Source organism: Halictus rubicundus, chromosome 5 (genome assembly GCF_050948215.1).
Source record: "Halictus rubicundus isolate RS-2024b chromosome 5, iyHalRubi1_principal, whole genome shotgun sequence".
NCBI classification, from domain to species: Eukaryota; Metazoa; Arthropoda; class Insecta; order Hymenoptera; family Halictidae; genus Halictus; species Halictus rubicundus.
Window position 1 is genome coordinate 14,409,960 of NC_135153.1, and position 25,857 is coordinate 14,435,816.

The window sequence follows — 25,857 nt, forward strand, 5'->3', positions numbered from 1 at the left end:
GAGAACGAAGGGTAGAAGAAGCAATGACAATAATCGTGGAGAATAAGTGAAATTATAAGCTGAATAAATAGTTCAATGACAACTGGCCGACGTATGGCTTGATTGTCTTGCCTGACCAATGCTAGATCATACTACTTGATGAAACTAACGAAAGACTCATCCATGTAATTTGTTGAATTACTAACGAAATTGCTGTCGCTTTGGAAAATCTATTTAAAAAATCTCAACAGTTAATCATCAATTTCAACAAAACTATTAGAAAATTGTCGATATATAAAATGCTGCGAATCAAAATTAATCGAACATACGAATGACTCGTGGAAGGTGTGAATGAAACAGTCTGTTAAAAAAGAAGTTGCATTTTTATTACAGTGACGTACGTATATATTACATGACACAGTGTGTGGTACATCTGAGATCTCCCGCGATGCAATAGAACGACGCACACCTATCGAGCGTTTATTTTCCGTTTCGCTCGTCGAGCACACAGTTTATCACCATTCTCTCACCCTCTCACTTTCTCTCTCTCTCTCTCTCTCGCTCTCCCTCTCTTTTTCCGAATCACACATATAATACATACGCGCAGAGACACTCACTGGCCGCTCTGACAACGAGATACCGCCATAAACTCGTTCCCCCTCCCCACCGACAGGCGGTATCGGCTGAACAGCAATTCGCTGGATATTACACAGCGCGGAATCTAATTTCGAACGTGTTCCTGATAACACCCGCGGATAGCCTATGGTACAGCGAAGAGCGCGCGATATCCAGCGCTCGCTTTCGGCGGGTCACGACAATAACAATCACCCTATTCAACAATTATTCGCGAATCCTCGACGATCTCCTCCGAGAATCGAACGTATCTCCGTTTCACCCAACGTGTCCACATTTGTTTGGCGAGTTTGCTCTCCCTACCGTCGAGACAAGCGGAATCAATGATCCTATAAATTGAACTACTGGTTCGCTAGATGAAGAGTCGTCGAAAATTGTCGCCTAACTGGTTTCTTTTTTTTTTTTATTATTTTTTTCGGCTGCCGGCCTCGGACAGCCCCTGTACAAAAGGTCGTTCGCCCGTCGCGATTCGTCATCGACGTCATCGAAACGCGACAGGGTGTCCTGGCCCCTTGGCGATCGGAAGTTCAAGAACGCGCGAAGCTTCGCGTTTGTCGCATTGTCCGAGCGGTTTCCCGAGCCATTTGGAAACTACAATGCGACGCTTGTTCTGCGCGAGCGACTCGCTCGCACGCATGCTCGTAAATTGTCAGACGGGTCCTCGCCCAAGAGCGAGAGTTAGGTCTCTCGCATCGTTGACTTCGACCCCTTCCCCCCCTCCCCGGCTCACTGTCACACAAGTGTCCCCATCGTCCCAATTTTTGGTAAGATTCGTAGAAAATCACAATACAAAATGCTCGGTTCTGTCCGCGATCGTCGCACTCTCACACGCGCACCGCTCTCGAGTTTTTCGTTTGCCGAGTCCCGTGGTCCGGGCTCCAGCGATCCCTGGACTGAAGAGTTTTCATGGGTCCCCATAGATCCTGGGGGTAAACTACCGAGTCGGGCGTGTTTCGCGTTTGCCGCTGAGCTTCAGGTTGGTACCTGCGGCACGCTCAAACGTTCGAAACCTCCACGAGTCGGGAGTTTTTCGACTTGTCTCATACGTTCAGGTTCGTGTTGCCCATGCTGTTGATGAAGTTCGAGTTATGGCCTTCCTGGCTGGCCTGTCGAGCCGCGTGACCAGCCTCGCCGCTCTGTATGCTGAAGTGTCTGTACGAGATGTACTCCGGAGGAATTGGCTGCTCCCTCTTCACCGTCTCGCGTTGCTTCTTCACCTTCAGATACCCTAGGACGGACACCAGCAGCAGGAAGACCACGAACCCCATGCAGCAGCCCACTATCAAGCCTAATCGTCTTGTTAGGAAGCTGCTCACGCTGCCCACGTCCCCTATGGATGCGCCGTCGTTGCTGATCACTGCTTCTGGTGCCTCCAGGGTCTTCACTTCGGTGCAACGACTGGTTGAGGTGTCCGCCATTTGAAGGTCCGCGACGGTCTCGAAGGTCTCGTGGGTGGAGAAGTTGAACTGGTCCACTGTGTTCTCCTCCAGGTGCTGAGACACCCAGTTGCCCAGCCCAAAGACGCAAATTAGGTAGCGAGTGTTCGGAGCGAGCTTCGACAGCTTTGTGGAGCGGGAGGCTGGCTCGAGAATCCTGGCTCTGATCTGGAAATTGGGGGATTCATTATGGTCAAAATTGTTAGACAGTTCATGCGATTTTTTTTTTTAGATATGTGGATCATTCTTTTGAGAGTCCTTCGCTGTTGGAGACAAATGAGATTTTATGACAAAAATGAATTGGTCGGATACAGAACTGTGAAGATGTTAGCGAATCGAATTTAACAATTTTATTAAGTGTTCAGTGACTTGTGGACGTGTTAGGTCGCTAGGTTAACGATTTTTGAATAGTACCTCTTCGTTGTTGTCCAAAGCATGGTAGGCCACCTGGTAGCCCCTAATACCCGAGTGATTTCTGCTCTGCCAGGAGACCAACACGGAGAACGGCTGGATGTCCTGGATCGCCAGCTTCAGGATGAGGGGTGCGGAGCAGAACGCGTGCGGGTCCAGGTCCAGGAACACCAACCCCCGTAATTCCGGCGGCTGTTCGCACCTCAATAATCCGCTGTCCATGTCGTTCATTCGCAATCCTCCGCCTCCGCCTCGGTTTCGACCCACACCGCCACCTACTAGCTTCTGGTGATCGCGCAGCCACTCCCATAGCTCCTGGGACTCGCAATCGCAGTGCAGTGGATTCTCTGCGAGAACAATGACGTGAAATTTCCCTCAATTATAAAGTAACTCGATTGACGTAGCGCGAGACATCATTCCACGAATATCCTGCCTACAGTACACCAAACACAATTTCTGTTCCCGCATCTGTAGTCTCGCTGGTTAGGTCCTTTTTTAATTGTTTCCATTGATTCAAAAGATCGGAAATTGTGGGCCATGTGAATTCGAGACTTTTGGTGCCTGTCTGTCATTATTAAATTGCGGATTTTATGCATTTGTGAGAAAAATTTTAAGCAGTGGGCACATTAAAAGAATTTTAAAATATCAATGTACTCGATCCAGCTGATTAAAATCATTAGATTCCGGTAAATCTTGATTGAACCAATGCAACACGAGACAAATACACTACAGTATTTTTTAATCTTTCAAAAGTATTTTAATCGGGTCTTTTTAGACCCTGAAATCGAAGTTTCAAGGAAGGAAACAAATGCTGCTGGGTGGGACTATCAGTGTTAAGAGTAACAATGAGTTATTTCCAATATACCAATATTACTAAAAGAAGAAACAAATTTCAGTTGGACGTTCCGCAACTTTTCATCTATTGAACATTAATTTAATATAATGGTCGTAAACTTGAGTAAAGTACATAGATCTTTTCTCTCACAGATAATCCCAAAGACGAACCGGCCGAAACGACCAAAAAGGAAATCAAGAGCAATACGTTCCGCGATCCTAAGATCTCACCTTCGGCCCTGAGGCTCCTAATCTGCGTTTCCAACGGGCGGAACGCATTCAGCGGCAAGTTGGCCAAGTAGTTCCGGCTCAGATCCAGGATTCTGAGTTTCTTCAGCGGCTTGAACGCGTCTGGCGAGATCGAAGATATCCAGTTCCCGTACAGATGAAGTTCGGCCAAGTTCTCGAGATGCTGGAACGTGCTCTTGCCTACGCCGCTGATCTGATTGTACGATAGATCGAGCACCTGCAAAGCCTTTAGATCTGGCGGGAAATCCTCCAGCTCTTTCAACCTGTTGTGCGTTAAATTCAGTAGTCTAAGGTGTTCCAATCCCTTCAGTCTCTCCTGTGGCAGCAGCTCCAGCTCGTTCATGCTTAGATCCAGCGTGAGTAATTCGAGAAGGCTTCGGAATGCACTGGGAGACACCCTGGAGATCATGTTGTTGCCCATGAAGAGGTGCATGAGTGCTGGGAACGCCTCGAAGTCCTGGCTGGTGACGATGGTCAGGTTGGTCCCTGAGATGTGGATCTCCTGAAGAGCTGGATACCTAGCCTCGGAGCTGATCTCGTGGATCCTGACGAGAGGATTCGCTGTGACGTTGAGCCAGGCCAGGCTGGGAATATTTTGAGCAGACAGAGCCACGGCAGGGATCTGATGGAACTTGTTGGCAGCCAGTTCTACCTTGCGCAGTAGGTTCGATCGGGCAAAGAAGTTGGCTGGCAGCGCTGCCAAATGATTGTGACTGAGATCCACGGAGATCAGACGGGACAGATTCACTCCAGCGAACCCGGACAACGCCATGATGTAATTCCCACGCAGGTCCAGCTCCCTCAAGCTCGCCAGTCCATTCAATCTCGCCATCTCCACGTTTAGAATTTCATTGTTGGCCAAGGACAGGAATTCCACGGTGGTGGCATTGGTGAAGACGTCGTAAGGGATCTCCTGGAACCTGTTCCCATCGAGCTTCACCTCCTTCAGCGAGTCCAGTCCAAGAAACAGCAGAGCAGGCAACATTCTTAGCAGGTTGTTACTCAGCAGCAACTTCCCCAGGTTCTTGTTCTTCGAGAACAAGTCCGACGGCATCCTGTATAGCTGGGACGAGTCCATGGCTAGATGCTGAAGAGATGGCAGCCCGTCCAGAGAGTTGCCGTTGATCTGGCTGAAGTTGTTGTAGGATATCCTTAGGACCCTCAGGCCAGGGATATCCAAGCGATCTAAAGCAATGGCAGTGAGGTGGTTGTGTTCGAGGTTCAGCTCGTATAAGTTGTTTAGTCCGCGGAAGGCGCCGTTCTCGATCACGCTGACGGTGCAGTTCTTCAAGTTCAGTGTCCTTATTGGCAGTCCCTCTTGGAAGATTTTATCATGCAACACGTTCAAATGATTGTTCGCCAGATCGAGGACACGCAGGCGTTTCAGAGCGGTCAGAGCATATGGATCTAATCGTCGCAACCCATTATCCTGAAGATAGAGTTCCTCCAGTTCATGCAGCTCGGAGAAGGTCCTCACTGTAACATGGCTCAGTCGATTCATGCTGAGTTCGAGGTATTTCAGCGCCTGCATCGGTTGGAAGGCGGTGTCCTCGATCCTGGAGATCGAGTTGTTTGTCAGATACAGGCGCTCTACTAGGAGTAGGTCTCGGAATAGCGGTGCTTGCAGCCTGGTCAGCCTGTTGTGCCCTAGCCACATGATCCTAACGGAAGCCTGGCCTCTCAGAGAGTCGTTATGCAGTACGCCCAGTCCATTATTGTCCAGCTGAATGGACACCAAGGAGCTACCGCTGTTCCCGTTCTGTCCGATGTCGTTTGTTACTTGGAACACGTCACCTAGAACTGCTAACAGGTTGCCCTGCAGGTTCACGTGCTGCAAGCTGTGCAGGGACCTGAGAGCACCTGTCTCCATGTCCGTGATGGCGTTGTTCTGTAGGTGCAGTTCCAGTAAAGACGGTAAAGGTGCAAAGACTCCACGCTTGACCTCGGTGATTTGATTGTCCTGCAGCCTCAGCTCCCTCAAGGACTTCGCTTTAGCAAATGTATCGACTTCCAGCTCTCTGATGTTGTTGCCGTCCAGGGATAAGGTGGACAGGTTCTCACAGGGCTCGAGGAAGTCTCTTGGCACCTTTTCGATGTAGTTGCCGCTCAGGTGCAACTGTGCCAACTGGCTCAAGGTCGCCAGACCTCTCGCGTCAATCCTTCTGATCGCGTTCTGCTGCAGGTAAACCACCGATAGGCTCGTGCTGCCGACGAACGTATCCGCGGGTATCTCGAGGATGTTGTTCTCCGCAAGGAAGAGCTCCTTCAGCTCCGGGAGTTTAGAGAACACGCCGCGGATGTAGTGTATATGGTTGTGGCTAAGGTCGATCGACCTGAGCCTCTGGTTCGCCCTGAACGTAGAGACGTCTAGGGAGACGATTTTATTGTGGCTCAGGTCGATAGACTCCATAAATATTAACGAGATGAACGCGTCCTTGTCCACGAACTCAGCGCCGTTGTAATACAAGGAGAGCACCTTCAGGGACGGACAACAACGGAAGCAGTTCAACGGGATCTTCTTAAAGTTGTTACTGCTGAGGTCAAGGAAGTTCAGGGCGTCCAGCCTGGAGTAGCCGTCCTCGGGAAGCTCGGATACCTCGTTCCAGGCGAGTCTCAGAGACGTCAGGTGCTCAAGTCGTCTCAGAGAGATCATCGGGAACACCCTAACCTTGTTCTCTGCCAGGTCGAGGTCGGTCAGGGTGTCCTCCAGGCCAGCGAACGCGTACTCCGAAATCTTCACTATCTGGTTGCCCTTCAGATTGAGCTTCATCAGAGCGAGTCCGTAGAAGCTGTAGCTGGGCAGCTCGTGCACCAAGTTTGCCTCCAGGTCCAGGGCTTTTAAAGAACTGAGCGTTGCCATCGCTTTCTGTGGCACATGCGGCAGACGACCCGAGACCAGCCCCAGGGACTCCAGGCTCTTGCTCAGCCGCTTAAAAGCATCCTCGCTGATTTCACGGATCGCCGAGTGCGAAATCTGTAGGTGCCTGATCTGGGAGCCGGGAGGGAACGCGGCCGCTCGAAGCTCCTCCACTTTTTTATCCAGTTCGTAGACACTTAGCGACTGCACTATCGCTCCTGCAACAACCGCAGAGACGAATTAGGGCTTGGGATCGGGCTGGGTAGCTTTGGAGTTAGCACCCTGGAAAGCGAAAAATTACAGCGGACCTTCGAGACTTTTTTCGAGGAAAGTATTAAGAGCATCGACTTGAAACTTTGAGTGGTTGTTAATAGCTATTCGACGAATTGACAGTATTTTTTTCAGGTAGCTACAATGATCTGAACGGAAGTTACGGCTAGTTTAATGCAGGGTTTAAGAAAAGTTGATGTACATATGTCACAAAAAATAATAGAAACATATTCTATTTGTGTCCTATCGTTTACATGAGGGTTAGAGTAGGTTGAAGCTACCGTGTGAAGCTACGAAAAACGCTAAATAAAACTGCTGACCGAAGCAGTCGCAATAAGGACCGTTCTAAAGAAGATTCGAGACGAGTCCCTTGGCTACGGAAGCAATCCCGGGATATTCAAAGCAGCAGTTCCAAGCGGAATGTGTGTCGTCTTTCGTTTATACAGGACTTGACAGTGGAAGAGACAGGAGATATCCCGTCCGGCGGAAACGGAACCCCCCGTTTTATCCTAATTTATTCGTTCGTCATAGGAGCGTGTACGTACCTTCTCCCTCGGCGGCGTGTATCACGCCGGACAAAGCGCTCCTGAGGGACTCTTCCGTGGCCCCGGCACATTCCAGGAACAGACCGTCTTCGAAATTGTAGCAGGGACATCCAGGTATCGTGTCCGGGGGCGGGCATTTGGCGCTCCTGGTTTCCTGCGCCGCCATACACGCCGCCAACACCACCGAGTAAATGAAACGGAACCCGTTGCGGCTGCCGCGGGCTCCGTGTCCGCCGCGCGATGAGCCATGCCACTTGCGCCTCGTACGCGGCCACGTCGTCCACATGTTATTATTATCGAGCCGCTCCTTGCCCGGCCCGTCTCAATCCGCTCATTGTTTCCCCGACCACGCTCGGAGACGCTGCCCCGCCACCTGCGAACAATCACACAGATCTTTACCGCTCTGCTGTCTGACCTGAGCCTGACTCGTGCTACTTTAACACGAAAATACTGCGCTTTCTTTTGGACGGTGGCAAGTTTCTCTCGGGATTTTATTTTTTGGTCCATGGGAACAAACGTGTATTGATACTGGCCACGATTCTTAATAACTAGTTGTACAATAAAAAAAATGCCTGACTCTATACGAACAATGACATAGTGGTAATCAGGACACTGTATTCTGGCCGTAGTGTGACTCGATCTACTGGGAATATTTCTATTTTTTTTACCATAGCTTGGCTCGTTCTACTTTTATAGAATCATACCATTATACACTGTAAATTTTAGGAAAATCAATCGTCGTCTCTGTCAGACACAATCGATAGACGCTTATTTAATGTCTGTATAGTTAAAAATCTTTAATAACGTGTTTAAAAGTCATTAAATATTGCCTGAGTATAACACGGAAGTGCAAACCTTTTATCCGACCCTTAATCGTATTTTTCTACGTACACCGAGAGTCTACCTATCTTGCCCGATCATAGATGGCTCTGTTCTACTTGCCGGGTTAAAGATTCATCGACCCAACGAACACATGTACCTCCACAATCTGATCGCAGTAATTCATATCTCGCTCGCGGTGTAATTGACTTCGCTTACAACGTCGGTAAAGTCTCCTCGGTGGTGGTAATTGCATAAGTACGGTTCTCTGGCCAAACACAGACCGTTTTCACTGAACGAAAATTCAATTGTTCTACGTTGAATCCCCATTTACTTTCGAGACGTTTACGTCCGTCCAGGGCAAGACCATTCTACTTACGTTGAGGGCCTACTGACATTTACTGGTTCGCGACGTTGGTCTGGCAGTAAACCGGTTTATTTCACTTTGGCGGGCTTAAGCGAATGACCTGGCTAGGACTGAGTGAATCTTTACTTGAACACTGTAGTACTAAAAATTACATACTCACAATCTTATTTCACACACCAACTATACTACTTGTTTACACAATCAATCAATCAATTAGGCCAAGTCTGGTTAAGCTTGGTTGAGTCGAGATGAGCATGTTTACGCCCAAGTTAGATCTATTTCTTCTTTCAATCGTCTGGCGGTGTATTGCTCGCGTCCGTGACGTGTACGTCCGTCCACGAGCGAGGCGATTCTACTTACGCGGGCGTTTAGGGTTCCGTTACGCTGGTCCGACATTAATCCGTCTTATTTTACTTGCTCGGGAACTACAACGTCGAGTTCCGGCGCCGGGGGAAGTTCGCTGGCCGTTAACGCTCTGCTGGGTCTGCGGCGGTACACCACCGGTGTTCCCCATACAAGAAATGTTTTGATACCTTTTGCCAGGCGTGCCGCGTTCTCCCGGGACTTACGGTGTTAAACATTACACAGCGGGATCGGGGTAGTTGATGCGGCGCGTGGAAACTTCAAGAGTTCAATATTAACTGGCTCGCACACCGGTGGTGGACGCGACTCGCCCTGGTGTATCTTGCTCCCTGACCATACTAGCAGCCCGCCAAACTTCCACGCGAATTTCCCGTTGCCCCTGAGTCAAATTCTTCAAGCTGGCATTATCGTCCAACTCCGTGGTTGCACAACAACGGATTTGAAAATCTATCAGGTCATCTGCAAACTGTGGTTCCATGCTTTTTTTTTATGATCCAAATGGGTCTCTACAATTTCGAACAGTGGACGAATTATAAATAACTAAGAACATAAACACGTTACCTCCAGCTTAATTCTCATTAATTGAAAGAAGAAAACAATTTTTATTCGGTTTCCGAGTCTTGGAATCGAAACATTTCTTTTCCAATCTTGTTCCCAACAACTTCCTATTGTTTCAAGAGTTTCCTTTGAAGTATACTTCAGAGAACAGTTTCTAGATTGGTACTAAATTCGAGCATTCTTTTCATGATTATTAAACTGCGAATCTTTATGCAAATTCAAAACAAATTATTTTATAAAAACCAAGTTGGGGACCAAGTCCAGGTTATCCACTAGAAAATTCCTTATGGTACCGTATATGTTTCTGTTTGTATTTCATTGCAGTCTAGTAATTATATCGGAGATAGCTAATTGCAAGTACTCATATATTGCTTATCTGAGTGAAAGAAGCATGATCGCGTTCCATTTGAGGTTAGAAACAAATGACGGAGTCGATCATGGAAGTTTAAACGTTCCTGCAGTTTATCCAGATAATGGAGGCCCAAAGTGTGTCCGATGACTACGTAAACGCGATGGTAGAGCGTCTCTAGAACGGGAGCGACGGTTTCGTTGACAATGGGGTCGTCAATTGTGTAACAGCCCGTAATGGTGTCAAGATACAGAGCCCGATCTACTTCGCCTGTTGAATCCGGCGCAGACACGCCTGCCAGATAACGAACGGTTACGTTCTACTTAATTATGCACAGGCTGCGACGGATCGTTTGCCCCGAGTAAGACCTGTTCTACTCGTTCCGAGAACGCATTGCTGAATCGTTCTGTACAGCTTCTATTCTATGGACGGGGGTATACATAGTTGTAGCAACTTTGCCGGGACATAACATTCGCGTTCTACTGATGCTTGGAACTGTCACAAGTACGACTCATTTGTCCGTATATAGACAGAACTATTCTACTTCGACGTGAACCATCACGGTCCTGTGGAATTGTGCGCTAATTTGCCTGATAATCAATGATGGATCTTTCAGCCGGAATTTGTGAAATGTATGTACACAGTCTTACATAGATTCCAAAATTTTTTTAAACAGAATTCGTAATTTTTAAAATATGTATATGTATATGTGCTATTCGTGATTTTATGGAAAATGATCTTAGGATACAGTTGTACTATTTCAAAGGGTAGATACAGACGTAAGGTTATTTTCTGTTGAGAATAATTTGGCAGATGCTGAAATACGCAAAAATTGTTCTGGTCCGACTTATGATTGATTTGTTCCCCTTATAGCAGTACCTGTTCACCTCAAATTAAATTCTACTCCTTTAGGGATGTACAGAACAGAATTCGTAATTTGTAAAGTATGTAGAATGGACTGCTTAAATAGCTTTCTTATTCGTGATTTTGTGGAAAAAGTTTTTAGGATAAAGTTACGCTCTTTTAAAGAGTATATATAGAGGTAAGGTTCTTTTCGTCGAGGTCATTGTTTTCTGTTGAGAACTATTTGCATGTGCACCGTATTGAAATATTCTATTACTTTTTGAAACAGTTTGAAGGAGTCTCGTCTGGCCACGGACGGGTCTAGACCACTTAGAGGTCTGCATTTGAGCAGCTAGGTGGCCCGGTGATAAGAAAGAGAGTTCTTCTAGCTGCTCGGTCATAAAACTCGCAATCTCTCGAGCGGTATTCTATTCTAAAGCAGGCCGTACGTAAAATAAGGTTTTTATGCCAAGCAGAATTCCCCTGGCAAGTCCCTGGGTCGTACGTTATGCACAGTAAACGGAGAATAAACCCGGTTTTATCGGTTAATCAGCATCTAATCCTTTCCCGGGAACACCGTCGCGTTACAGAATTACGCACGAAAAACTTCGCGTGCGTTTTTATCGGGCTTATCACGCATTAACATTTTCTTGGAATATTTCTTCACGCACACCGGCGATCTATCCGAGCCCTGTCCACATACACGAACGCAAATAGTACTCGGTACGTTTCCCTTGGCAAAGATTATCGAGCGAAATGGAGATTTCGAATCGCGAACGAAAGCGAAAGCACCGCGCAACCGGACGAACTATGTTAATGCCGTCACGAAACCCTTTTCCCGTCGATAAGGCGAACCTTCGATCGTCGACGACCGACGTTTCGTTCTCAAAATCGTCCACCGATCGGTGGGAACGTTCGCCAAATATTTATTTGATCGCTTCGGTTGCGAACGTATCGCAACAATCTAATTCCTGTTACGAATTCAACGGAGCTTAGCGTCGATGCACGCGAGTGTACCCATATACATACACTGTAGCGGTTGCTATACCCATAAGGGATATTATTCGCATAAGGGAAGATAACAGTCCCTTTGTGCCGGGAGTTATTAGGTTGTAGTAGAAATAATTTTGTTCGGGCACGAGCAAAAACATGTTCCAATTCCGAGAATTTAATTGTGACTCGACGCAACAGCAATATATTCAGTGAGATACCGTCATAGATGATAATGAAGATCATACACTTGATTTAACTTAATGCCAGGATAGTGTTAGCGAATACTAGAATAAGATATTGCTTTATAATAAAAATACATCTTGAAAAATACAAATACAGCGTTGTAGAACTTTAATGCGCAGACTGATGCGACTTTTTATGCAAAGCTAAGTCGAATGTAAAGTCAATATGAGTCGGAAAAACCCTCCACGATCTAGTTTTTCCAAGTGTAAACAAAATGTGTATGCATGAAATTTTAAAAATATCTAACAAAAAAGCAGCGGAGGTTGAGGGGGTGGTGGTAAAATCTGGACAAAGAAACTTTCTGATTGAAAAAAATTCCACAGTAAAATCGCAGCGAGGGGAAGAACAAAGGTCTTGGAAAATGCAAACGCCAAATAACTGACTTCAAAGTAGCAACAGGAGCTTAATGCGCAACCCTTTATGCAAAGCGAAGTCGAATTTCCTCGAACGGACGCACACATTGTACAAAAAAAAAAAAAGAAAAAAAGAAAAAATAGCTCGCAGCGTCCGGCAAAACGTCGAACGCGGACGTCGTTCTTAAAACTGCGAGTGCAAACTGCGAATGGCAAGCATTACGGTCACGGCGCTAAAAATCATATTAATATGGGCAGCCGTGCGTCGCGTAATCAGGCTTCGTCCGGGCGCACGCTACCGGCAATGATTAAAAACTTGCATTACACGTGTGCATTAATTAAAAGCGCTGGGACCGTAGGAACGCCGGCGGAATTATTGATTTTTCTACTTGGCAGTCGACTGTGACCCGACGCGAACCCGCCAGCGGCCCTGACAAAGTTGCACCTTTAACTGAGAACGTGCGATGCAACTCACGAGGTCGCGTGGACCTCTAAAACCCTGTCCGGCCGGGTCCGACGACCATATTTTTCCGAAACTAACGGGACGTCCCCGTGTCTGACGTTCGCCGAGCCCTGAAGATTTACCCGGGACGCTAAATTACGACCGGATGATCTTCGGGATCACGATCCTACCGACGCCGGACGCCTGGAACTATCAAGTGCGCCAGATAAGGTGATAAGACTAGCACGAGCTTAACCTTTCATCCGCTGACCCTTAATCCCCGTCGACTCGAAATTTTTTCTACACTTTTCCGTTTGTTTGCGGCGAACTTTGGTATTGGATTAAATTGAGATTGAATGGTCGAGATTGTTTCAGATGAGAACAATTGTTGATGGGCTGAATGCAAAAATTATATTTCACTCCCGATCGACTTTAAATTCTTCTGCCACGATTTTTAATTTGCTTATGGCCAATTTAGGTATTAGACGAAAGCATCGGCACTGAAGCTTTTAAATTTTTATATGAAAATAGATTGAAGGTGCATTCAAGGAAAATTATGAACTTTACATAAAAAGGTAAGTCGAAATGTATACAAAACAGTGGTAGAAACAATGTTAGCACCGACACATTCGACAGAATTCTTACATTACGAAAAAGGGAATGATAAGAATCCAACTCGAATGATGCGAAAGAATTAGAATTTAGAACAGAAATCCCCGGCAGATTTTCGTGTGCAATGGCCAGAAGGGAACGGGGGCTTGTAAAATCGCAGCTGACGAGCCTCTGCATTATCCTGATTGCGTGGGAACGTGAATTTCTGCTCGACGCGGGGTCCTAATAAACCCGGCGTTCCAGAAACTAGTTCACCGAGCATTGAGAAGTAATCGAGAAGTTTGCAGGCCACTTGACGCACTGAGATGCTGAAGTAGCAAAGATGAGCGCGCGCGTATTGTGGGGAGTGTGCGGGGGTTTCGATGCGCGGATAAAGCTCTTCCGTAACGGGTGGATTGTTGGTAGAGAGTGTACATCACGGGGTTTCAACTCTGTACATATTCGGGCGACGTTGATGGTGTACGGTTACAGGGACACGTTGTTCTGGAAATTTCTACGGTCGCCGGAAATTGTTCGTACGATCCGAAAATCCGTTGGCTTTTCGTACTGGAACGTCGCCGTGAAAGTTTCTGGCCGATGGAAGTATATATCGAAGACATTCAGAACGTCGTTCGTCGGCCTTGGTCGATCGACCTGAGTTTCAATAATGAAGTCTGGCCCCCCTGTGAAAGTAGAAGCTCTTTCCCTGTTTCCTAATTCAGATCAGTTCAGCGGGGTGAAGGTGGGAGGGGGGTTGGGGGACTTGGCCCCGGCAGCGCGAAGTCAATTCCGCTTTCGGAAACTCGGGTAATGGAAGCTCAAGTGCACTTCGGTTCTTCGGGTCTCGCGATCGAAATAGAAATTGCAGTTTATGCCTCGATTCCTGTTCTACATGCCGACGCGTTCCGCGTCGCGAATTAACGACCAGTGACCGACGAGCGACATGAACGCGTTTCGCGTCGAAGATGCCGCCTCGTTTACGACACACTTCGCTTTCTCGCCCGTTCAGGAGCACTTCTTTTTCTCTCTCATCTTTTCTTTTTAATCGGGAAAAAGGAGCCGAGCCTTTCCCGCGTCGATAAATCCGGTTGAAAGGGCGGCTTCGTTGTTTTTTTCTTTCTCTCTCTCTCTCTCTCTCTCTCTCTCTCTCTCTCTCTCTCTCTTTCTGCTCTCAGCAGCCGGGCTCGTATAAAAATTTCAGCTTTATTCTGTTTACGTTCGACGGCAGGATCGATAGGTTTACCTCGAGGACAATATTCATGGCGAGATGGAGATACATCAGCCTATCAGCCCCGGCGAAGTACGATATATTAAAACCGACGGTTTTTAAAATGGTCGGTGACCTCGTTGCGCCTTCCACCTCGCATTGTTCGCCGACGGACGATACCCCTTTCACGTCGAGAAGCGAGACAATGCATCGAAAATATAAATGTGTACTGATACGGGGAGAGTATCGTGCCTGAATGGAACAATTATCGTTATTATTCGGGGCGTTCTTCCCGTGGCAGCCGCACGAAGAAAAATAGTGGATTGTTCTTCTGCGCCGGATTATTAGAAACGACAAAGCAAACGAATCGAAAATGTAATAACAGAGAGAAACTACCGTTGCCCGACCAATGGCCGGCTTAATCTACTTGGAACGTTGTTCCAGCCGTGTGCGCTGTGTGTACTCGTCCAACACAGATTCTTTTCTGCTTCGAAAAATATGAAAATCTACAGTTGCCATGGTCAAATACAGAAAAAATTACTAACAATTTTAGTTACTGTATTATCTTATAAAGTGAGCCCATATAAAAATTAATAACAGCTGGGAACTAGCCTCGCCTGATCATTCACTGACTTGTTCTACTTAAACCGATGTACCTCTGGCCTCGTTAAATTTGTTCTGCATCTTGAATAACACAGAATGTTTAATAAAACACGATACATGACTGAAGTACTGAGTTCACAGGCTTAGTGCTGTGCTTTTTACTGCAAATTGATTTTCGTATTCGAGGAACACTGGAAAAAGTCCCAGAAAATGTTGTATCTTAAGAATCTCAAAAGAACGTTCAACAGAAAATTCCCTCGCCATTTTACCAGGTCGAATGGACATTTCGGAGATATCGTGGACGTAGTAAAGCATCCTGCGGACCTGGAGGACTGGAGGATCTAGAAAAATCATTCCGAAGTCGAAAACCATTTAATTCCGCCTTAGGAACAGTCCCGGGCATTCAGAGCCATTTCCCGGGCGAGGTACGTCTAGTTCTGGGGCGAGCAGGACTAATTTTTCCACGGGAACTCGTGAAAGCCAGAGGAATTCGTTTGAACGAGCCACGAACTGGGGCTTAGCCAGCCGAAAAGCGGATTCTTTCGGGCCCTCAGGACGATAAACAGTCGCGTCTAGGGCCGGGGCGAACGAGCCAAGGAAAATATTCAATTTCGTCGTGCACGCTTCGAGGATGCGGCCGGATGCAGTTCGGAGATTAAGCGTCGCTGCGACGCTTAATTAAATGCGCCGCGGAGTGTCTCCGTCGACGCAGCTGTGTGCAGCTGCGTTCCCGTAGAAAGCCAGTGTCCTTTATTAAACCTCGCCATATTTCGACTCTGATCCTGGCGCGACGCATTCTCGTCCCAAGGACGACGACGACGACGACGACTGTGTTCTCTCTTCGAGGCGCCACGACACCGGTACACTTCCGTGAACATTAATAGCCTGCGGAACAAGGAATGTAATAACAACACAGTCATCGAGAGGGTCGCGTGAGTGTGCGCGTGTTATGCGGATTCCCCTACCGCGAGATATCTCGACGCCAGCTTAATTCGACGACGAAAATCGACGCTCTTCTCGCCCGAATACCTCATATGCCGAACCAGCTACATGTTCTTCCTCCAACTTGTATTCCAGACTCGCGAAATTGTTTTGTAAAAGCGTTTGAAATGCTGAAATGCTCAAAAATTGGCCTGGTCTGATTTATCGTTGATTTATTCTACTTAGAGCATTACCGATTCACGTGAAATGATATTCTACTCCTTTAAGAAATTGTGAACAGGCATTGATACTCACTTCTGAGTGGAATAATTAGTACCTTTGATTGCTGATACTTTAATATTGATTTTCATTGGCGATGGTACTAACGAGAAGTATGTTGGATTGTTCGGAAACATTTTCGACGTTGAAATCGTACGTGAGACAAGTGAAATGATTAATTGAATACGGTATAAATCTTGGAATGCTAAAAAATGGTCCTGCTTTGATTAATGGATGACTTGTTCTACTTAAAACGCTCTATAAACTTCTTATACTGTCCGTCTTCTTATACTGGCTGTCTATTTTATAAAAATTTATATGTAAGAAGCAATCATATCTTCACTGTAACGTTCTTTTTGCAAACCGTCTCGATCTCAGCCGTCAATCCTGACGTGCTTCCGAGTTATTTTTATCTGTTTCCTGAATCTACAAAGTTTGACTGTAACAGCAACCGTTCCCTTACCATGTCAATTACGCCTGATGTCAATCTCTCTAATTATTCCAACTTCTTCGTGACATGTTCCGGGAAATGTCTTTAAAGTATCCGACTTCCCGAATAAATTAAAAGTAATCGATATTTCGGAAGTTCAATAAACCTGCGTCGCTTTTATTTAACATAATTAACCAGCTCAATAACCTTCGTGATTATTCGGACTTCTCCATGAAATTTTCATGCGAACATCCACGAAGGATAAGGCGAGTATATAATTTATAAAAATTGGAAGCAGAAGGAAAGGAAATCTTTTCGAACGTTTACGATTTTTAGGGGCCAAAATTCCCATAAGCACACAGCATTTGCATACTCGTACTACCAGCAGCTATTTCAATTTCTTCGCAAAGTCTCCATGCAAATTGACGAGCATCGTGCATTCGGGAGCGAGAAATCGATTCTTCGGAATTTCGGTGGCGCATCTTCTTAATGAGCTCGCGGAAAATGATCCCGTAGGGTCCTCGAGGTGCCGTCTTCGTGGAAATCGAGTTCGAGCAGTTCGCCCGTAACAGAAAGTTAAACAGTCCCCTCTTCGGAGACACTTCGCCCGGGAAAATTTTTATTCGAAGCTGCCCGGCTGCCGTCCGAAGTTTAAATGTTGCCTGCCGCTGGTTGGCAACTCCTGGGAAACTTGGGCAACTGCCACGTCCCTGGACCTTGCCGATCGAGGATTATCGGACACTGATTCATCGACGCTTCAGAGATTTTTCCGCTGTCGGGAAATTAGACGGCTCCGGGAGGGCCGTTCGATACCGCTCGTCCGCTTCATAATTGAAAAGCTTTGTAAGATAACGCGGCCTCTGTTTTCACGGACCCGTGGGTCCGTTAACGGTTGCTTCTCTCGACGCACCAGCAAATTCGAATCACGGGCCTGTTGTTGTCGTTGAATACGGTCTTCGCTGCACCCCCTGCGAGATCGAATTTTCACTCCGGCGCGAATTCATTATCGCGTAAACACCGTGAGTTATATGTAACAGGGTTTATCAACAAGAGCCGCTACGAAAATATGGACAACGGTGCATAGTTTTCCCTCGAACACCATGTCCCTCTCGCGTTTCAAAGAAAAATTCCAGATCTTCGACTACACCGTGAGTTCACTCCACGCGAACGAGACTGCGAGCATTAAATTTAATGCTGGAATAACGACGTCGACGGAAAGAAAGGCGATTTGCGATGCATCGATACTCCGTCAGGACAAGATAATAAGCCCTCCAGCTCGAGGAGGCTACATCGTGTTTCAAGCAGCAAGAAACATGAAGGGCTCTTCTCGTTTTCATGGTATAAAAAGAATGCGATATTTAAACATCCGCGATAACATTAAAAAATGTAAGTATAAAAATTCAAGTTGTCTCTTTGCAACGAACCCTCAAAACTTGATCTCCTTCTTTTTTTTTTTGCTGGTTTATGGAACCAAAATGAGAGCCCTTACGGTGTACCTTACAAAGTTAGCAATATACGGTTCATTCAAAGCTCGATAGATCGACTAAAAAACATCGAAGATCAATTTTTAAGAGGTCGTTGGAAAGGGGAAAGTTGAATCTTCAATTCCGTGGTGGATTCATTCACGTGAAAAATTTTCGAAGGTTTTATAGACGTTTCAATCCGTAACACTTTCGATCAAAAACGTGACTTACATGACCAAATTTGCTCCCCGTTCCCTTCTTATAAATCATGTAAAAAAAATCGTAGATCATGTTTCAACGGCTCGTTGGAAAGGGGAAGGTTCGATCTTCTATTCAATGGTGGATTCATCCGCGAAGAAAATTTTCTTCATTTTCCCAACACGTAAACTTCATAATTCACATGTTCGCGAGTCTTTCGAATCGAAGGATCAGCCGATCACTATTAAAAATCGAAACACATTAACCCGAACGTTTCCAGCGGGACGAGCGTGGTGCAAATCGATAATAGGCATATCGTGGCAGCAAATAGGGGCCTCTAACCTCAGTTCTTTCACCGGTGTAGCCGGTCTGCACTCGGAAACAAATGAAAACGCGGCTCCCTCGGAATTTCACGCAACACTAATCAACGTAAAAATGGGGGCAGGCGAAACCGAGCGGCGGATATCCGCGATCCTCTTTTCACCGGTGCGGCGATCCCGCACGAATCACGCTCATTCATCGACTGCACTCGGACTCGCAAGCTGCGAGCTTCTCAATTACTCTCCGATGAAGCCTCTCGCAAGCTTCTGGCCAAGTCTGGACGTGGTCTCGACGAATAAAATCCTAGCAAATGTGTTGCTTAATTCTTGGACGGACTATCGGATTCTATATGGTGATTCAGCTTTTGATAATTCCTTTAAGAACTGATATACAGACTTATGCCGTAATTCTGTGGCTGCTACCCAATGTAAATCCTCGCGACAGTCATTAAATTAAACTAGCATACCAACTGGTGGTATTAACTCACGAGGTCTCCCCTTATTTTTAGTATACTTATTGCTGTTACGAAGGGTTACATTTTTGTCGATTGGAGAATTTATCAGGTTATCATTTTCCAGCGTTTCTTGCGTTGCTGATGTATGGACGATTTCTTCTGTGCTGTATTAATAAAGTATTATGCACGGTAAAAACGTTACCATTTTCTTATAACTTTAACATCCTGGCCAGTATCAAAACCATCCGGGCACCATGTATCCAAGGGATCCGGGACATTTTGGTCCATTAAGGCCGCAGGAAAATTGAATTCTGCCGCGGCGCAAGCTCGGATTAAATCGTTGCGGTGCACGGCCGAAACCGCGTTCGCTAATGAAGCGTGCCGCGTTGAATTTAAAACCGTACACCCTCTCAGTCCTCGACGACATCTTCGACCCTCTGTCCCCGCCCTTCACCCCGCCGGCCCTTTCACAACCACGAAGAAAGAACCGACAATTAACTTTGCTCGTGGGGAGCTTTCGGGCTTCCGGGGGGCGCTCGCGCTCACGGAGAGTAATCGTCGCCGCGTGGACGGAATACTTGGGATTTTCTTCGCACCGGAGCCCGATGATTTATTATTCCATTTGCTCCCTCCGCGCGGCCCGATCTCACGTCTCGCAGATTTCCTTCCGTTTCCCGATCCTTAACCTTTCTCTCAGGAATTTTTTAATATTTTATTTCGAATTTTTGCCCGCTACGCCCGGTTCGACGATTTGCCAACCTTTGTGTTCCCTTAATTCAACCTTTTATCCCGCGGAACTGTTTAATCTTGCCTCGTTCTTTGATTTATACTCCTTTGTGTGCTTTAATTTAACCTTCCTCGCGTTCGAATTCTTTAATCCACCATTTTTAATTTGCTGCGTCTCGATCTCTTGTTTGATGCATTCTTCACTACGAATCTTCACGCAAAATAAAATTTTTCTTCGCCAATTACAAGAAATAAAAAGGAAAATTCTTTCCCTTTTTAATAATTTTAATAGTTTGAAAATAACAATTTGTCGTGCTCCAAATCCTTTAATCTTTCCACTATTTCAAATTACATCTAGTCAATTTTGTCATAAATGCATAAAATTCCCAGTCTAGTTATCAATATTAAAACAGTAGAATAATTGTAGACGTACTACAAACATGGATTTTCTTTTTCTACTAGGATATTATTAATACCGATTCTAATAGGAACAACTGGAGACATGTTTTGAAAGCATCGCGATCATACTCTGAAGTTTATTTCATCTCAGCGGCCTGTTAAAGAATTTAGATCAATTGAAAATGGCTTCAGGCTATCGGCCGGGCTAAATTAAAACGGTTCCAGGACGCAAAACGGGCAACTCTTTCGTATTCGCTGACGTAGTTCTGCGTCATTCCATATTTATAGCGAGTATTACGCGTTTAATATTTACCAGCAGTTTATCACGTGATTTTATCGATAGAACCAGGCGGACACAGCGCATTTGCAACATTTTTGATTCTTTAAACCTCGGCACGATAAAATGTCTAAAAAAAAAAAAAACAGTTTGCTGCCATTTTTATCGACCCCAGGATATGACAGAACTCCTGGCAGAGGACATAAATTTCTTTTCAATTCCATTCGCCATAAATTAACTCGTAAAATTTATGGACATTATAAATAGCAGCGGCGGAATGATTAAGGCGCATAAATCGGTGGATTAATTGCAAAACGATATCGTATCCTTATCGAAAATAAATTAAATCGACTGAAATTACTTTGTTCGCTTCGTAAATTTTGTTATTTCGTTTATACAATCAATGTTTAGCGTGAGAGACCACCAATATGAACTGTTGTAACCACTTTTAAGTCAAAACTGAGCACACATTTCTGACACATTTAGATTTATTATTTATTATTTATTTACCGCCGTGTATTTACTGAATTCCATTGACTTTTCCCACCTGTCGAATTTTTTCACGAGATGAATTAAGTGGAGGTAGCAGAGCGTTAAGTGCAAATTCTTGCTTCGAAGAAATAAATAGCGATATACAACAGCGATGCCATAAAATCTTCGACTCGGTTATATCGGAGAAGGTGAGCATCCGGCTTGTCAATAATTCACCAGGTCGAATTTCGCGCGGCTCCGAGAAGACCCAGTTCCCTAGTTCCCTGGGAGATCGTCGATTCCGGGAGTTTCTAATTCCCGGGGCGCGGCGAATTCTCGTTGCTTCACTGCTGCGGGGCATCCAATTTCGAAATTATTCAGCAGTCCATAAAACCTACCGGCCGGGGCCGTCTCGCGTGCAACCTAAACTCGAAACAAACAGTCCGCCGCTTAATTACACCATACATTCCCGGGGCCGGTTTGGAGTTCTCTTTCTCTCTCTCTCCCTCTCTCTATACTCTGGGCGGCCGGGTGTTCTTTCCTTGAAGAAGCAAACGAAAACGTACGAGCCCGGCGGCGAGCCCTTTAACGTTTCACCGACAGGGGGGAACGGTTTCGCCTGTTCGCCTCGTATTTTCCGACGGAGATGGCCGGAGACGAACGAGTCGCGCGCGGATACGTTAGGTACGTTAGGTACCCCTTCCCGCGCAGAACGGGGAACGTCGTAACGAGCCACCGAGTGGCTCGCAGTTGTTCACCTATTTAAATAAGACCGACGATGGTAATGAGAATGCAAATGGCGCGGCACGCCCGAGCCAGCTTTCCTGCACACGTCAGGGAATAATAAAAGGGGACGGTCTGCTCGGGTTTCTGCGTGTACCGAGTTCCTGAAGGAGCGTGTCTTCCTTCCACCCCCGCCCCAACGGATCCTGGAATTTCAATGGGGCCGACCGGGACTCGCGCGCGCGACTCCGCTTCCCTCGAACTTCGATTGACCTACGGCAAACTGAATATTCTTCGGCTGATCACTCTATTCAGTGTTCACTGGGTCGTTTTCAGCGGACTCCCGACGGTATCGCTCGCGAAATTTTGAGACCCGAGTCGTCGGAAACGATTCTTCTGTGTCCGACCACTATAGGTTGCTTCTACTTGCTCTTATTTTAACGTACTGGTGGGGAGAATGGTAGTACGTAATAGGTTTTACCACGGAGGAGGAGATACAGGAATGATCGGAACCATTTTTCAGACGTGTCTGACTATACCTGGACATTTCTACTTGTACCACTTGAATGTTGTACAGTGATTATTATTTTCGTAGATTTTTAGTGTGGCAGAAGGGAAACCACAGGCAGTAACTTTAGAACACAATTTTTCCGGACGTGTCTGATCATAATGGGACAACTCTACTTTTCTCTGTTGTTAAACCCAATGAAAATAGTATGCGGTTTGTGTATAATACCATTCTAAAACGTTCTATTAAGTACACAATGATCAAAATGGTAAGAAAACGTACAGTGGTCTTTTATCAACGATTTTCTAGTGTGCCTTATCATAGCTGGTTATTTTCACTTACAGCAATGGACGGAACCGTTGTTAATAACCTGTTATCACCCTGCAACGCATATAATAATACATTTCTATTACTAAGAATTTTTAAAGACGAAGAAATACAGACAGGACAAATTTTAATCCTTGATTGGAAGTGGAAACATCGATAAATGGTCAGACGAGGTTGAATAAAATGTATTAAAAATTTAATCGAATAAAATTTCACCTGGAAACGTATATTTCTACACATAAAATTGTTGTCTACACTGTATCCATACAACCAACCAAATCCGAAATTCTTTAATCCGCGGTGTCCCTCAGTCTCCTTTTAAAAAATATTTTAGAATTGCTCACCCTTTCAAGGATCAAGCTAAAGGTTCGGCAAAGCGTGGGGATGTTTCAACAGTCTTTAAGCTCTGTTGATAAAAACAAGAGTCCGGGAAATCGGTGGCGCTAACGCCTGCGACTGCACTCTCTAGAGGATGATTCAGGACAATCACGCTGTCAAAGGCCTCGGTAGCCAGTTTAATTAGTAATAAAATCCGTAGCCGGAGGTTCAAGGGGAAAGAGGTCGATATTACACCCGGTGGTCCTGTAAGCTGTGACGGTGTACGATTTCCGGGCCACCGGACACGATTATCCTCTCAGAGTCGACGAATCCTTCTAACGCGGCCGAAAAGCCGCTTCCACAAACGTCGACACAAGCGTCGGCAGCTTATACCAGCCGGCTGATTATTAAAAGTTAAACCGTCCTCGACCGGCGAACCTGACGAGGTAAGGGACGAGCGGGGTGAGACTTCGTTCGAGGTCAGGATGGTTGAAAAACGAGGGTAGGTGGTGGGGAGGGACGGCTGCTATAACCTCCTTAACCTCTTTGCATAAAATTAAACCTAATCATATTCATTTCCGGAGTACAGTTCCTCGAAAATCCTCGAAACGCCCGGGAAACGTTACGACTCGGAATTTATAATGATGACAATGAAAATTTGTACCAGGAGTTTCGGGGGGGGGGGGGCGTTTCTTGTCGGAACTTCATCCCTGAGCGAACCCCCGCCGGTGATAATTAGGATGGAGCGTTGAGCCCCGACGTTTGCCGGGCGTTTGCGACTTCCACCGAATACAGTATTCATTATAACCTCCGTTGGCGTCCGTGAAAAATTCGCAGCAGCGTGACAGGGACGGCCAACGGAACAGTCGAATAACATACTTCAGTTGTCGGGCGAGGTAAGTGGAACAGGATCGTTTTCGTTGGGCGGAACAGTAAAACGATACTTTAAGTGAAATAGGGCGGTGCTTGGTCAGACGGTGAATACACGATATTTTGCTAGTAGGTATGAACAGTTGGGCACAATGCGCTACGAGGAGGGTATATTTCGCCCGGGGCAAGCTTTTACAAATTAAGTGAAATACGACTGCTTTCGTCAGGCGAACTGTACGCTCTCGGTGAAATGTTCTACTTTGTCTTAAGCGAATGGAACGTGACTACTTTTGACAGCCAAGTCGTACGGAAGATTGTACGCGGAGTTGGACAGTGATTCATCGGACAGAATTTGACGAACCGTAAAAATTAGTTTGTACTGTGTGATACGGTTGAGCCCAAAATGAACAAAATGTCCTATTTAGTTCTTGAGTTATGTAGGTTGGTAACCGGACAGGCAAACAGTACTCTCTTAGTGTGAACTATTTTAAGTGAAACGGGTCAGTGAAGCGTCGGAAACCAATTACCAGTTGGCTATAAATAATTCTGTATAATATGGCACAGCAAGAAATGTTTAAGTAGAACAGAGGAGTTAATGCCCGTACGAGTGGTACACGTTTAATATACAATATTTCGAATGGACTTATTCAATAATTAATCAGACAATGATTGACGATTTTTGCACGAAGAATCTTTTTACACAAAGTAACGAAAGAATCGATTGTCCAGGCATAGAACATTGAATAGCTTCAGGGTGTCTGTCAATTCTATACTTACATCTAGCTAATTAAATGTCACCGGTATAAAACGCATCAACAAACGAGTAATAATTAATCGAAGGTAAGGAAGAATGTAGTGGGGTATAATCTGCGCTGTTTATGATTGCGACAGTGCGAGGGAGTCGCTTTCAACGAGACACCCAGGGCTTAAGTCGATAAGTAGAATATGTCTGTCACGTGTCAGACGGTTCAGACCGGTTTAATGCGTCTGCTGTCGGATTAGCTGTGCTAAAGCGACATTATTTTCCACCTTGAAAGGGGACGTTACCCCTGTCCGTTTTAATCGCATTGACTCCCCGCGTTTATTTTATTCGGGGTCCCGAAGGATCGCGAATTATCCGTTCGCGCATCTACACGGCGGATTATCCCGTTGGTCGGGACAGCGCCTCGGGCATCCTCGGGGTTCCGACTCGGAGATCATCAGCCGCTGGTGGAGCCGGCTAATTAACGCGTTAGATATTCCGCGAGCATACGGCGCGAGCGGTACGCTTTCAAATAAATTCGCGTGGCGTGGCGCGCGGGTTCGCCGCTGGTAAAAATTCAAAGGGTGCGTTGACACACGGCCTTTGAGGCGGCCCAAGGAAATTCCTTTGATACCATGGGCACAGGGAGCCGCGGCGTTAGACGAATTCCATCGGGAAGAAACGCTTCGGGACGAAGCCGCCGACGCCGACGCCGACGCCGACGCCGACGCCGACACCGACGCCGACGCCGACGCCGACGCCGACGCCGCAGAATTATGAAAAATATTCCTTTCGTTAGCCATCCGTGCCCGGTCGCGGTATTCACGGTTAAAGCTGCGCCCGGGATTCTTCAAAGGGACGTCGACGAGCACGAAGTTGATACGGCGAATCTCCTTAGCATGCCGGAGAGAGGTAGCAGGAAAAAAAAGAAGGAAGGAAAAAAAATTTGTGTATTCTGCCTAATAAGAAAAAGAAAATGGAACGCGGACGGGAAGAGCCGCCCGAGCGCTCCGGAGACGTGACGAGCCTTTTCAGGCTGCCGTACCGGCCCCCGGTTGTAACAGGCCGGGGATCGATCCGCGCCGCCCGAGGAATAGGAAAATTTGTATTCAGAAAGGGAATCAAATGATCGCGTACGCGGCCGCTCTGCCGCTGTCGGGTTATTAGATTGCGCCGCGAGGACCGACGCTGTTTTTATGAAAATACACAATACCACGCCGCTGTTGCCCGAAAATGGACTATTGCGCCCGGGAAGATCAGCTGAAAATGGGGAACCACATTTTCGCGCTTATGACTCCTGGGAAAGCATGCTTCCGCGCATGCGGAATGATCGATTTTTAACAGTAACGTTACACAAATATAATCCGCTTCTTAATACGATTAACACGTTAAGTGTCACACCGGTCCGTTCGGGCTTAGCGTAACATAATCTGTGAATTTGCTTTAGACTGCGAATCTGTGCAAACTCAAAAATTTGTGCATTGA

General features: G+C 46.3%; 1 protein-coding gene across 2 annotated transcripts in view; it reads right to left on the bottom strand.

Annotated features, from left to right (window-relative positions):
- Positions 1 to 360: 360 nt before the first annotated feature.
- Positions 361 to 25,857, bottom strand: part of LOC143354438 (uncharacterized) — a 155,518-nt gene continuing 130,021 nt past the window's right edge. For both annotated transcript variants that reach the window (XM_076788518.1, XM_076788517.1), the window contains 4 exons: positions 7,215 to 7,587; positions 3,525 to 6,617; positions 2,463 to 2,806; positions 361 to 2,216 (listed from right to left, as the gene is read on the bottom strand). In XM_076788518.1, coding sequence (XP_076644633.1) covers positions 1,653 to 2,216; positions 2,463 to 2,806; positions 3,525 to 6,617; positions 7,215 to 7,500 — 4,287 coding nt within the window. In that variant the 5' untranslated portion in view covers positions 7,501 to 7,587 and the 3' untranslated portion in view covers positions 361 to 1,652. The remainder of the gene's footprint in view (positions 2,217 to 2,462; positions 2,807 to 3,524; positions 6,618 to 7,214; positions 7,588 to 25,857) is intronic.